Source organism: Octopus bimaculoides, chromosome 18 (genome assembly GCF_046866305.1).
Source record: "Octopus bimaculoides isolate indiv1 chromosome 18, ASM4686630v1, whole genome shotgun sequence".
NCBI lineage: Eukaryota > Metazoa > Mollusca > Cephalopoda > Octopoda > Octopodidae > Octopus > Octopus bimaculoides.
This window is the reverse complement of record NC_142945.1, coordinates 15,518,152-15,532,780: the sequence shown is the minus strand read 5'-3', so window position 1 is coordinate 15,532,780 and position 14,629 is coordinate 15,518,152. Positions and strand designations below refer to the sequence as shown.

General features: G+C 35.1%; 1 protein-coding gene across 1 annotated transcript in view; it reads left to right on the top strand.

Annotated features, from left to right (window-relative positions):
- LOC106869617 (uncharacterized) overlaps nt 1–13,318 on the top strand; it is a 65,854-nt gene extending 52,536 nt beyond the window's left edge. Inside the window, exons 7-8 of the mRNA XM_089365830.1 lie at nt 7,901–7,925; nt 12,373–13,318. Coding sequence (XP_089221956.1) covers nt 7,901–7,925; nt 12,373–12,407 — 60 coding nt within the window. The 3' untranslated portion in view covers nt 12,408–13,318. The remainder of the gene's footprint in view (nt 1–7,900; nt 7,926–12,372) is intronic.
- The last annotated feature ends 1,311 nt before the right edge of the window (nt 13,319–14,629 follow it).

Sequence of the window (14,629 nt, the reverse complement as noted above, 5' to 3'; positions counted from 1 at the left end):
CGCAGTGGGACTGAATCCAGAACCATGTGGCTGGTAAGCAAGCTACTTACCACACAGCCACTCCTGTGCCTATATTGGTAATATTTGTGGAATGATTGGGGGGTGGGTGTGGGGAAGGAGATGTATATGATTAGAAAAAAGAAAAAAAGGGAGAAAAAAGACAAAAAGTAAAAAAAAAAGAGGTGAGAAAGGAGTGTTACTTGGTGGTCAAGTTAATGTGATGGGAGGAAGGGAGAGGCAGGGGGAGGGACAGGAGAGATAAGAGGGTAGGGAGTAAAAGAATGTGAAATATGTGAGTAGGGGTGATATGTTTTCTTTGTGTAGATGAGTTATTTCAAATCTTAAATTCTAGACAAAGACTCCTTAACACCCCAAAAAAAAAAAGAGTAGGTTATCTTGTGTTCATGCCTGTAAACATGTTTTCAAAAATTACCATTAAATATAATGTAAGGATTATTAGGACTATAAATTAGGTGGTATCTTAGGATTAATATACTAACAGTTGTAACTAAAAAGATTAAATAATTCTTAGTAGTTAATATATTAATATTAAAATATAAAATAAATAGTAAATATAAATATAAGGTTTTATTTACAAGTAACTGTATTATACAAAGGTTGCTGAGACATTAATTTAAGTACGTATCTGAGGAATCTGTGATTATTATTAATAAAGTAACAGGTAATTTTAAGTTAAAGATACTATGTATTAATTTAATAATGGTTTTAATTTCTATCAATTTTGATTTGTTAACATTAATACTTTCCTTAATTATGCCCATTTGCATCTATTCTCACTATTATAAATATATTGTGCAGATGGCGTAATATTCAACTTTGCTAAATAGTGAACAGTTTTGGTTCGTCATCGTCCAGTATCTGTCAATACATTGACAAATGCACACACAAATACATAAAAAAGTATTACATATACATAACTATGTTTTAAAATGAAAATAAATAATGAATAATAAATAATAATAATAATAATAATAATAATTTATTTAGTTGTAATTACTAGAGATTACAACTGGGTGACTTAAAACAAATTTCTTAAGTGATTAAATATTTTATTGACATTTTGATCTATCATAAATATTAATGTAAATTAGGAATATTGTTTTTAGTTTCTAGATAAAGTAATCTTATTGAAGTATTGTTTAAGTTAACTAATGGATACTTTTGTTTTTCAACACATTACATGCACATGCAAACAGATGCATTAACTAATTTGCATATACCTATATACAAGTAACAGTTTTTAAATACATTGGTTGCTGAAATGTACTTTTCTGAGTCTAACAAGGGTCAAACAACACACTGGAATGTAGCTCCTTTCTATCAAATTCTTCTCCTGATGAAATGACCAATTAATGATATTCAACATGAAAGTTTAATTTAATTTAATTTAATTTAATTTCTTAAATTGAATTGGTGGGGCATGGAAACAATTGTAGGTGCAATTGGTTTGATATTGTTTGAAAATGAAAATGTTCTAATAAATTAATGCCTATATATCAATTTCTCCATTTTCTTTTTGTCATACAAGAATGGTAATACACACACACACACACTTACACGCACACACATAATTGTGTTTGTGTGTGTGCGTGTGTGTGTGCGCGTGTGTGTGTATGTAAGTGTACACACTCCCCCACACACACTCATACATACAACATATATCGGCAAAGAAAGAGAAATCATATTTTCATAGTGTCTGTTTCTTTTTGGCCTGTTGAGATTTTATCTGAGACTGTATTTAAGAGATACAAATAATACACTTGTTAAGCAGAGTCTGTTTGATCTCTATTAATCCATTTAAATTCCTATTAACTCTACTTTCTTTGATGTACTTAGTGCAAAATGTTTCTTTGGTTTTTCCACTAGCACGTTGCCTTTCTGCTAGCCATTTAGACATTGGTATTCAATGAAAATAAGTATATATATATATATATATATATATATATATATATATATATATATAGAGAGAGAGAGAGAGAGAGAGAGAGAGAGAGAGAGAAGAGTAAATGTGCAAATTACAACAATGTGTCCAAGCAGCAAAGTACTACGAAGCTTGTCAGATTCAAAACTATAACCAGTGTTTGTTACAATTTTTGGTCTGTAAATATTTACTCCTTGTAATGATGGCTAAATGTACACTTGAGTATAGAAATGGAGATTAATTTGCTAAAGAGCCATAAAGAACTATGAATTGGGCTATCTAGATCAGTTCTTTAGAAGTGAGAGAGAAAAGGCAAAGTCTCAAATGTGTCAGCTGTTTTGTTTAACAATCCTTTCATATGTCTAATCTGTGGATTTAAGTTGGTTAGATTAAAGTGTTATAAGAGGCATAGATATACAGTCTAAAAGAAAAATGTTGTTGGACCCTCATATGTTGAATCCAACAAGAAAATATGCATGCACATACAAACACAGACATATGTATATACATTTATATATAAGTATACGTACATATACATATGTGTGTGTAAACATCCTGATAAAAGATCTCATAATGTTTTTAAAAAAAATAAATTTCAAAAAACAAAATCACCTTTACACTTCAAAACTGTGTTAAGTAATTCTGATAGACTTTCAAATATACATATTTATCATCATCAACATTTAACATCCATTTTCCATGCTGGCATGGGTTGGATGTCTTGACAGGAACTGGCAAGGCTGGGGGGCTGCACTAAGTTCCATAGTTTGTTTTTGCTTGGTTTCTGCAGCTGAATACCTTTCCTAATGCCAACCACTTTACAGAATGTATTGGGAGATTTTTACATGGCATTAATTATCACCAGTGCTTTTTATGTGCCACCTTGGTTTTAGGATCCCACTTTTGTTGTAGTGGGGGAGTCTTCTTGAGCACAGAGCAATGTGCCACATATCTTGGTCATCTATCATCTCCTTTGTAAGGCTCAGCATTTGAAATCACCATTATCATCATTTAACGTCGATTTTCCATGTAAGCATATATATATATGCATATGTATAGAAAGGATTAAGAAGAGAGAAATATATTTTACAGTTTAAATTGGAAAGTTGCTACCAATGCTAAATTTCACTAGAACCCAAAAATCCTGCACTTTCTGTCCTGTAGAGACACACGATGTTCTGCATGCTAAATAACTCCTTCTAAACAGACACTCTGCAGGACCTCATGCAGCCATAATTTCTTCAAAACTTTTAAGCCTATCTGAAACCTTACCAATAACAAGGACAACCCCACCAAAATGATCACCACAACCTTTCCATCTTTAAACATCCTTAGTTTCCCCATTATTGATTCCCACACAGCCCCCTTCTAATCTAATTCTTGCTCATTATATTTTCCTCTGCTTTTGTCCCATCCCTAGTCTTGCACATACTATCTATTTTATAACTTGTTCACAAACTACCATGTTTTGAACCTCTTCAAATCCTCGCAGTTATTGATGATACACTTATACCCACTGATCACCACTTATTCAACTTCAGTGTCTTTCTTTCTTTCTCCCCTCTTATATTCTTATTCCACTACATTTTTATTTCACTCATTATTTATGTGATAGATTACTTTTTAGTATTCTAACATTATATCAGTATATCATTATATAACGTTTGAATCTCACTACATTCTGTATTTCACAATGTATAATTTGTTGTTAATTTATTATTTCAGTTTATAACTTCCATTAGCAATTTTTCTTTTATATCTACATCTCCATTAATTTTCCTCGTTATTCTTAAATGCTAATATCATCATCATCACCAACAACATAGCTCCACTACCACCACCACCACCACCACCACCACCACCACCACCACCACCACCAGCACTACCACCACCACTACTACTACTTTCAATTCACATTTGGTTTCACATCTACATCACTAACATCATGTTTTCTCTATTATATGATTTTGATATTATTACAATTATGAAGGTGGTGAGCTGGCAGAATTGTTAGCACACTAGGCAAGATCTTTTATCATGCTTTATCGTGTGCTTTTTATCATGCGCCTCTACAAGATGCTTATCAACAGTACAAAAGTGGGCAGCTGGATTTAGGAGGGGAAGAGAGAGTCTTGAAGGTCACCCAAGTTCTGGACATCCTGCAGCTGTCATCACCGAGGAAAACATTGAACATGTTCGTCACATACTGATGGATGGCAAGCGATTGACTATGAATAAAATAGCCAGTGTTATAAGCATGTTCTGTGAGAAAGTAGAGAATATTCTGCACAATGGAGTTGGCATGAAGAAGATTTTAACTTGGTGGCTGCCATGTCTTCTGACACCTGATCAAAAGTACACCTTGCTGATCACATGAGAAAATCTGACATTGTTTTAGGCAGATCCAGCTGGTTTTCTTGAATGTTTCCTAACCCAAGATGAGTGTTGGCTTCATCACTTTGAGCCAGAGACAGAGAAACAATCCATGCAATGGAAATGTCCCTCCTCACCTGCTCTAAAGAAGGCCAAAGTCATTTCATCTGTAGAGAAGGTGATGGCCTGACTTTTTTGGGATGCAAAAGGCATTGTGTTTATTGACTATTTTTCAAAAGGGTCACCCATCAATGGAAAGTACAATGGCAACTTGCTGAGGCAGTTATGAAAGGCTATCAAAATGAAATGCCCAGGAAAACTGGCGAAAGGAGCCTTGTTTCATCAGGGCAATGCTCCAGCACACAAGTCCTTGGTTTCATTGGCTGCCATGCATCAAACTGGTTGACCACTGTCCCTATTCTGCTTATTTGGTTCCATCTGACTATCACCTGTTCCCCAACATGGAAAAAGCACTTGGCTGGGGACGAGTATTGCAGTGATGGTGACATCACATCTGGTGTTGATGACTTTTTTCATTAACAGGATGAAAGCTCCTTCACCAATGGGATCTAAGCTCTGCAACATTGATGCAAGATGTGTGTGGACCACAAAGGGGACTATGTTGACAAAATAAACCTCATTTGGTCACATCCCATGAGATTATCGTGATCAGCCAATGAACTTCTCAGCTGACAGTCATAGTTTGAAAAAAATTCTTATGAGATACTGAACGTTCTTAGTACTGTATACTTTCATCTATAATAAATAAATATACCATATTTTTGATATTATACACTAGTTTCACATTCACTATTTTTATTTGATTTCTTTCTTATGAGCAGATACATTCTTATGTGATATATATATACATAAAGGGAGAGAGTAATAGTTGACTTAGCTCCTTACGTTACATAAAATTTCATGATAATGAAAAAATATGACCAGCTTCTAAGACATATGTCTCCATATGTCCAAAGAGCTGATCACGAGGAGCTAAGTTAATCTGTTCCTCAATAAATACAACTCCATCTATATGTGTTGACCTTGGTGGAATTTGAACTCAGAACTAAAAGATGGACGAAATATCACTAAGCATTTTGCCTGGCATGCTAACAATTTTGCCAGCTCATTGCTTTAGTAGTTATAAAGTATATTAATGTATATTTTACATAATGAAAACATTATCTGATATAAGGCCCATTATATCATGTAGAGTGGATAGATATGTTTATTATATCAAATGCTAACAGTCTACCCTGGATTGGGTTGTTTATGACTGTATGTACACAACACTTTGAATTTAGCCAAAAAGGCGCGCGCGCGCGCACACACACACACACACACATAGCGGTTCACACATATACATGCATGCATCTTATATAGTTCTATGTGCACATGCACAAAGATTACAGAATAACTATAATTTGAGTTTATTTGTAGAAGAGTTTTCTTTTATGTTTAAAATTTTTAAAAATGTGTTTTTGAAGTAGCTGTAGTTTACATTTTAAATTCTTTCATGTTCATGTATATATACACCCACACACCATTTACATTTGTATATACATGTATGTGTGTGTGTGTGTGTATATATATATATATACACATACACACATACATACATACATATCTCTTTCTCTCTCTCTCTCTCTATACATATATATATATATATATATATATATATATATACACATACACATACATACACATATATATATATAGGACATGTGAGTGATTGAAAGTTACCTGTAATCACCACTAAGCCAAAAAGTGTCCACTGAATACATCACCTCACGTAGATCACCAAGTTCATGTCAGTCAACAGTGTTAATCTATCTTTAGGCTATTGATTATGTCTGGAAATTATAGCCACAAGCAGTAAGTAAAATGAAATGATTCAGACATCAATTGATTTTTCTGTCGCATGTCTATCATTACAAGCATATCACCATGTTACAAGAAGCCAAGGAATGCTAGAAATAATCCAATCACCCTCAAAATCATGGCTGTACCATCTTAAATGTGGTCAGGGTGTATTTAGACAATGCAGTCCTACTGAGTTTGATTCCCAGACTGGGCTGTGTGTTGTGTTCTTGAGCAAGACACTTTATTTCACGTTTCTCCAGTTCACTCAGCTGTAGAAATGAGTTACAACATCAATGGTGCCAAGCTGTATCAGCCTTTGCCTTTCCCTTGAATAACATCAGTGGTGAGGAGAGGGGAGGCTGGTATGCATGGGCGACTGCTGGTCTTCCATAAACATCCTTGTCTGGACTTGTGCCTCGGAGCGGAACTTTCTAGGTGCAATCCCATGGTCATTCATGTCTGAAGAGGGTCTTTACTTGATGCTATATCTTATTTCTTCCAACGACCTCTATTATCCTTTGCACTTATTACAAATATCTCTAACCTGAAGCTGCTTCTAATTAATATTTGAATTTTTTCCATGGCATGGCATGTTGGGACATGCCAGCAGATGGTTCTTAAATCAATATGTATACAGTCTCCCACACCTATCAGTCCTCTTCCCCCAGTTGCGCTCTTCAGGTATAGGTGATCAGTGTCTTCATGTGGATGATGGGCTCCACGCATCATTAGGAGCTTTCTAGACTTCCTGTCTTTCTCCTTTAGCTCCTCCTCTGTCCACTTCAGGATTCTAGTGCCATACCAAACTACTGTGACTGCGTGTGAGTTTATTGCTGAAATTATGTTTCTGGCATTCAGCTTTGAAGCCAATATTTTTCTCACTCACTGCAGGTACCCTCATTTTGTCTTTTCCTTCATGTTGTTATATTTAATTCCATCTGCCTCAAGTATTCCCAGGTATTTATAGCTGGTTTGAGGTTGAATTGCCTTCATCATCTCACCACTTGGCAAACACATGCCTTCTGTCCTGACAAGCTTTCCTCGTCTCATCATCATCGTAATTATTATTATTATCATTCTTATTTATTATTATTATTATTATTATTATTAAGGTGGTAAGCTGACGGAATTGTTTGCATGTCAGGCAAAATTTCACAGTATTTTGTCCATCTTTATGTTCTGATTTCAAATTCTGCCGAGGTTGACTTTGCCTTTTTGGGCCAATAAGATAAATATCGGTTGAATACTGGGGTTCAATCTAATTGGCTTACCCTCTCCCCCGAAATTGCTGGCCTTGTGTCAAAATTTGAAATCATCATTATTATTATTATTGTGTTTTCTCTTACTCTTGTTTCCTTCCATTCCTGTTTTTGGCTCTTCTCTTTCACCACCTTAAGTTCTCGATCACCTTTTTTCCCCCACCCCCCTTCTTTCATGAAATAATGGTGCTTGAAGCAAGAATGAAGTATATTCATTTTTTTTCAAAGAATGCACTTATATATAAACCCAAGAATGCTTTCGGTTCCATTCATCTTGAATGTTCTGTCAAGAAGTGAAAAGTTATTATATTATACACACCTCTTTGCTATTTGCCATTAGGAAACTTTCACAGAATAGACGCGGCTGATGGAGAAGTGAGAGACAGACTGGTGAAATCTTTATGAAACATTCAATACAAACATTTTGTCAAACTGTTAACATTATTATTCCTTTGTATTCCAGGCAAAAATAATTCTTTGTGCGATTGGTGAGTATTTATAACTATTACTTAAAAACATTTTTGGACTTTGCTTAATGTTTGCTTTCTTCAGCCATTTATAAAACTTGAGTTCATTTATTTGCTTTTTTCCTGTTTTATAATTTTGTATTTTTTAAAAATTTTGTATTTTTTTTATTTTGTATTGTTTTTGTTTTTATTTGTCTGTTTTCTATTATATCTTTAGTCTTATTTGCTATTCTTTTTGTTGAATTTATTTGTCACATCTTGCTACATATGGAATATACCTCATTGAAAGACAAGCTGTTGTGTAGTTAAGCCTTTCCCTTGGATAACATCAGTGGCATGGAGCAGGGAGGCCGGTATGCATGGGTGACTGTTTATTTTCCATAAATAACCTTGTCTGGATGTGTGCCATGGAAGGGAACATTCTAGGTGCAGTGGTTTTCAAACTGTGGTCTGCAGACCACAGGGGGTCCACATGGACAAGACAGGGGTCCGTGAACAGCAAATACTTTTTATGGGCAATTTGATTTTATATATGTTTTTTAATCGAAATCTTTTAATTGACAATAAACCTATTTGTTAAATACTGTTAAATAAACAAATGTAAACATGTATGTTATTTTAAGCAAATATTTATGTATAAATTTCATAAGCGTTTATAAGGGGGTAAAGCCTGAAATATAAAGGGGTCCGCAAGTCAAAAAGTTTGAAAACCCCTGTTCTAGGTGCAGTGCCATGTAGTTAAGTCACAGGATTGATGGCTTGGCAATCAATTTTAGTTCATGCCTTGTCCTATCAACTCCACAAATATTGCAATGAAATACTTGGGAAAGGTTCATTACTCCAGTTCATCATACTTTCTACCTACACTTTTAACCTGAATGGAGCCAACAGAAAGGCTTCTATATAGGTCGTCTGATTTGCTAGAAATAACTACCAAACTTTTGTCAAATCACAGAAAATGTAATCCTAGATACACCAGATGATAGGATGGTCATGGCTGGAATGCTCTTGATCAGAGGTCTGCTAAATGATGACTGAACTGGGGATAAACAGCAACAACTTGAATGGTTGATGATGTGTGAAAGGAATTCAACCATAAAATGACTGTGCTAACAATTCTTGCTAGTATTTCTGACCTTCCAAGAAAAATACTAGCCCTTATGTACAATCCATTGGGTTTTTAGAACATGAATAGGTCTAATAAGAATATAATGTACTGGGTTCTTAATTGCTTTTTTCAAAGTCTGGAGTGGCTGTGTGGTAAGAAGCTTGCTTCCCATCCATATGGTTCTTGGTTCAGTCCCACTTGCACGTTAATTTCACGAGCAGGCTGTTCCGTTGATTAGATCTACTGGAACCCTCGACATCGTAAGCGATGGAGTGCCAACAACATATCATCATCATCATCATCATCGTTTAACGTCCGCTTTCCATGCTAGCATGGGTTGGACGATTTGACTGAGGACTGGTGAAACCGGATGGCAACACCAGGCTCCAGTCTGATTTGGCAGAGTTTCTACAGCTGGATGCCCTTCCTAACGCCAACCACTCAGAGTGTAGTGGGTGCTTTTACGTGTCACCCGCACGAAAACGGCCACGCTCGAAATGGTGTCTTTTATGTGCCACCCGCACAAGCCAGTCCAGGGGCACTGGCAACGATCTCGCTCGAAAATCCTACAGGAGCCAGTCAGGCGGTACTGGCTACGGCCACGCTCAAAATGGTGCATCTCATGTGCCACCCACACAAGAACCAGTCCAGGGGCACTGGCAACGATCTTACTTGGCTTGCCCGGTCTTCTCACGCACAGCCCATTTCCAAAGGTCTCGGTCCGTAGTCATCGCCTCAGTGAGGCCCAATGTACGAAGGTCTTGCCTCACCACCTCAGCCCAGGTCTTCCTGGGCCTACCTCTTCCACGGGTTCCCTCAACTGTTAGGGTGTGGCACTTTTTCACGCAGCTATCCTCCTCCATTCTCACCACATGTCCATACCAGCGCAATCGTCTCTCTTGCACGCCACAACTGATGCTTCTAATGTTCATATATATATATATATATATATATATATATATATATATGTATGTATGATGTTTAAAAAAGGACAAAACTGAAAGAAATGAGGTAGGATGGTCGAACCATCTGTAATCATAGTTCTGCTTGATTGATCAAGGCTAGACTAGGACTAAATGGCAGCAACAGTAACACAACATAAATTATCCATTCATGTACCAGTTTATTTTCTATTGGAATATAATCTTTATCCATATCAAGTTTAGATCTGACTCTGATTAAGACTTATGAGACAGTGTTACGCACACCAGCCTTCTCCTTCTGTCTGTCTGTCTGTCTGTCTGTCTGTCTGTCTGTCTGTCTGTCTGTCTGTCTGTCTCTCTCACTCACCATCTTAGATTTGACACTTGGTAGGAGAGATGTGTGGTGGAAATAGTAAATGGCTAATAAAGCACCTCTTCAATCATATGTTCATTAAGTAAGAACATGATTTTTATTTTCTTCTTTCAAATAATGGCCTGTTTAATTAGTGTGTATGCTATTAATTAATTATTCCTGCAGATCTTGTTTGCATTCCATTTTTTGTCTCACCTCCCACATTGCTGAAACGTCAACAAATTGTTAAATTTTACAAATTTCTTTGTCATTATCAACTAACATTATTTGAGAAACTAATTTTCTCACTTGCATATTATGTAAACTGTTAAATGGTTAGATGCTCTATAGAGTAAAACCAGGTAAACACCATTTTCTTTTTGTCAATGTTTGTTTTACAATCTAATTTAAATAATTAACTAATAGAATAATGATTAGAGGAATTAGCCTAATATCAAGTTTGTATATCTATGTGTGTGTGTGTGTGTGTATATATGTGTATGTATATATGTATATATGTGTATGTATATATATGTGTGTGCATGTATATATGTATCTGTATATATATTTGTGTATGTATACCTATATATGTATATATATATGTATGTGTGTGTATATATATATATATATATATATATATATATATATATATATGTATATGTGTATATGTATGTGTATATATATATGTATATATATATATATATGTATGTGTATATATTTTTGTATATATATATGTGTATATATACATGTATATATGTATATGTATGTATATATATGTATATATATGTGTATATGTATGTATATATATGTATATATATGTGTATATGTATCGAAAGTAAATCATAGAGAATTTAAAAACAACAGATATCTTTTGTTAATTAGATAGATAGAGAGAGAGAGAGAGAGAGAGAGAGAGAGAGAGAGAGAGAGAGAGAGAGCGAGCGAGAAAATAAACCTGGTGAAGAGGTTTCAAATATGGAGCACAATAACTGATGAACTTGTACATAACCAGGGCAGCTTCATCCTAATTGTTGTCAGAAATTCAGAGATTATAACTTTCAGTCATAGCTCATGTACATCACTTATTTCTCTTCATATCCATTATTCTTGTGAGTGAGCTTCTATATGCTTGCTCTACTTGCTAAAAATAGCAGTCAAATCTTCCTCATTTAATTCTACCATCTTAAATAGGGAAAGGGCACATTAGATGATATAGTCTTTGCTGTACTTCTAAGGAAGAGAAGTGGTGGTCACTGTTGAAATGTTTTTGATTATAGGTTGTTGTTGTTGTTTGGCCTGGAGTTGAACAGTAATATCAGCAGCAATAGCTGATAAAACAAATAAAGATGGTTCTTTGAGTACATCTGCCTGGCCTTGATTTCTTGAGAGATAAATCTTCACTAGGTGGAATGCTAGGTAACATTCCCTGATGATGTAGTTACCTGTTGCTGACTGGTAGGCAAAATGAGATGTAGAGAACTTAGACAATGCAATCCTACTGAGTTTGATTCCCAGATTGGGCTGTGTGTTGTGTTCTTGAGCAAGACACTTTATTTCACGTTTCCCCAGTTCATTCAGCTATAGAAATGAGTTACAATGTCACTGGTGCCAAGCTGTATCGGCCTTTGCCTTTCCCTTGGATAACATCGGTGGCATGGAGAGAGGTATGAATGGGTGACTGCAGGTCTTCCACAAACAACATTGCCTGGACTTGTGCTTCAGAGGAGAACTTTCTAGGTGAAATCCCATGTTCATTCATTACCGAAGGGAGTTTTTACTCTTTTTAACTCTGTGTGGCCTATTTCTATATCACACAATGGAATGTATGAATGCAATGCATGTAAATAAATATCGACATTTTGTGAAAAAAAAAAATTTTTTGTCATCTTCCCCCTGGTATTGAGGGCAGGCTTTCATTAAGTTCTTAAAAGTTGTCTTTTACAAATACTCCAAAGAAAATTTCATTTCATAATGTTTGAATAAGTCATGTCTAGTTGCAAACTGCCAGAATTTTTCATTAAACTGCTTTCATTAAATAATAACTTGGCATATTTAACCCTAATCTTATGATTTTCTTATTTGCAGGTCAAGGTTTCCACCGAACCACATTTTATGTGTGATATTTCCAGATCTTCAGACCAATGCCAGCATTGAGACCAGAATCAAAATCGCTACATGTCCTCACTTCCTCTTAATTTATATTATTATTATTACTATCATCATCGAAAGCATAATAATAATAATAATAATAATGATAGTAATAATAATGATAGTAGTAGTAGTAATAATAATAATAATAATAATGATACTAATAATAATAAGAGTAATAATATTAATAATTAAATATTAGTAGTAGTGATATTAATGCTGTTGCATTACAGCACCATTAGGTCTTCAGATTTGTCTGTGCAACAATGCCATATCTCCTCATTGTCTTTTATTTCATATAACAGTCATTTAATAATATACAGATTTGAATTGATTCAGTGACAGACAAAATACCTTATATCTCTTTGGTTTCCGAATTTGACTCCTGCAAGTGTCTACTTTATTATTCAACCATCCAATGTGGATATAGCAACTAAGCATTTTCAAGGTTTGAGTTCATCAATTGTTCTTGTATATTTGTGTTAGAAATAATAGAACTTATAATAAATTGCTGTCTCATGAGGTTCCTGGGTGGGACTTGAACTCAGTTTGTACAAATGCCAAAGCAAAATCTAAGCGTCATAAGAATAGCAATAATAAAGAAATACAGAAGCCATACAAAAGCTCACGACACTATACACTGACCCCAAAATAGCTCTGCTAGGAACAGCTCATATCTTGCACAAGACACTGTTAATTCAATAGTATAGCTCTAATAGAACAGTCTTCACACACAACATACTCTCCATACAATAAGCACCATATAATCTAAAACAATACAACTGTCACAGCATGTACCATGTAAGATTAAGGGCCATGAAAGCAACACAACCTTCATTACACACACCACACAACAAACACTAATATAAAATAAGAAACAAAACCCCATAACAAAACAAACTGATGCAGAACACCAACAGTAGGAGTCTGTGCTCCCTCAATACTCGTAAGAATGCAATGCTGCATACACATCTTGGGGATACAGAGGTGCACCAGGTGGTGCAATTGAAACTTGCATGAAATTACTGAAGGAAAATAAAATAATAATAGTTTCTGATTTAGGTACAAGGCCAACAGGTTTTAGTGGAAGGGATTAGTCATAACCATTGACACCAGTACTTGACTGGTACTTCAAGGAATGGAAGGTAAAGTTGACATTGGTGGGATTTGAAATCAAAATGAAAGGAGCTTGCCCAACACTGTAATGTTTCTGCCAGTTTACTGTCTCCAGTAGTCGTAGTAGTAGTAGTAGTAATAATAATAATAATAATCCTTTCTACTATAGGCACAAGACCTGAGAATTTGCAGGAGGGGACTACTTGATTGCATCAACCCTGGTGCTTAGCTGGCACTTATTTTATCACCCCCCCCCCCCCCCCCAAATGATGAAAGGCAAAGTAGACCTCAATTATGGTCTGAGTTCAAATTCAACCAAGGTCAACTTTGCTTTTCATCTTTTTGGGGTTTGATAAAGTAAGTACCAGTTGAGCATTGGGGTTAATGTGATCCACTTGGCCCTCATTCAAAATTTCAGGCCTTCTGCCTAATGTAGAAAAAATTATTATTATTAGCACTATTGTCACTAGGAATTGAATCTTTAGATTGACTTGTAACACATTCTTGACAAATCTCTTTTCAACCATTTATTTGATTGTAAGTTAGGTTTTATGGATGAAAAAACAACACCAAAAGGAATCTATTTTTTTTTTTTTTTATGACAGAACAGGAATAAGACATTACAAGAGAAAGAGCAGTATCCACCTTTTCAACTGACTGATTTTTTTAAATATTATGTTATAACCCCCCCCCCCTTTTCTTTTTTCTCAGTTTGTGTTGCTGTTCTTATGCCACAAAGCTGTGTATTGCCTGCAATCTCAAACAATATTATCAGGTACACACACACACACACACACACACACACACAATGTTTGCATTATCGGCATTGTCATCATCATCATCATCATCATCATCATTAAAACAGCAAAAACAATAAAACATTTCATGTCTAGTTTACCATGCTTGTATGGGTTGGATAGGTTTTGCCCACTTGTAATAGTCTGCCTCATCTGGCACACAAAGCAACAGAAAAAATGCGCCAGTCAGCTAGCCAGCTAGTCAATTCTATTGCAGTGTATGTCATCTTGCAGTATGGAATAATAATAATAATAATAATAATAATAATAATAATAATAAT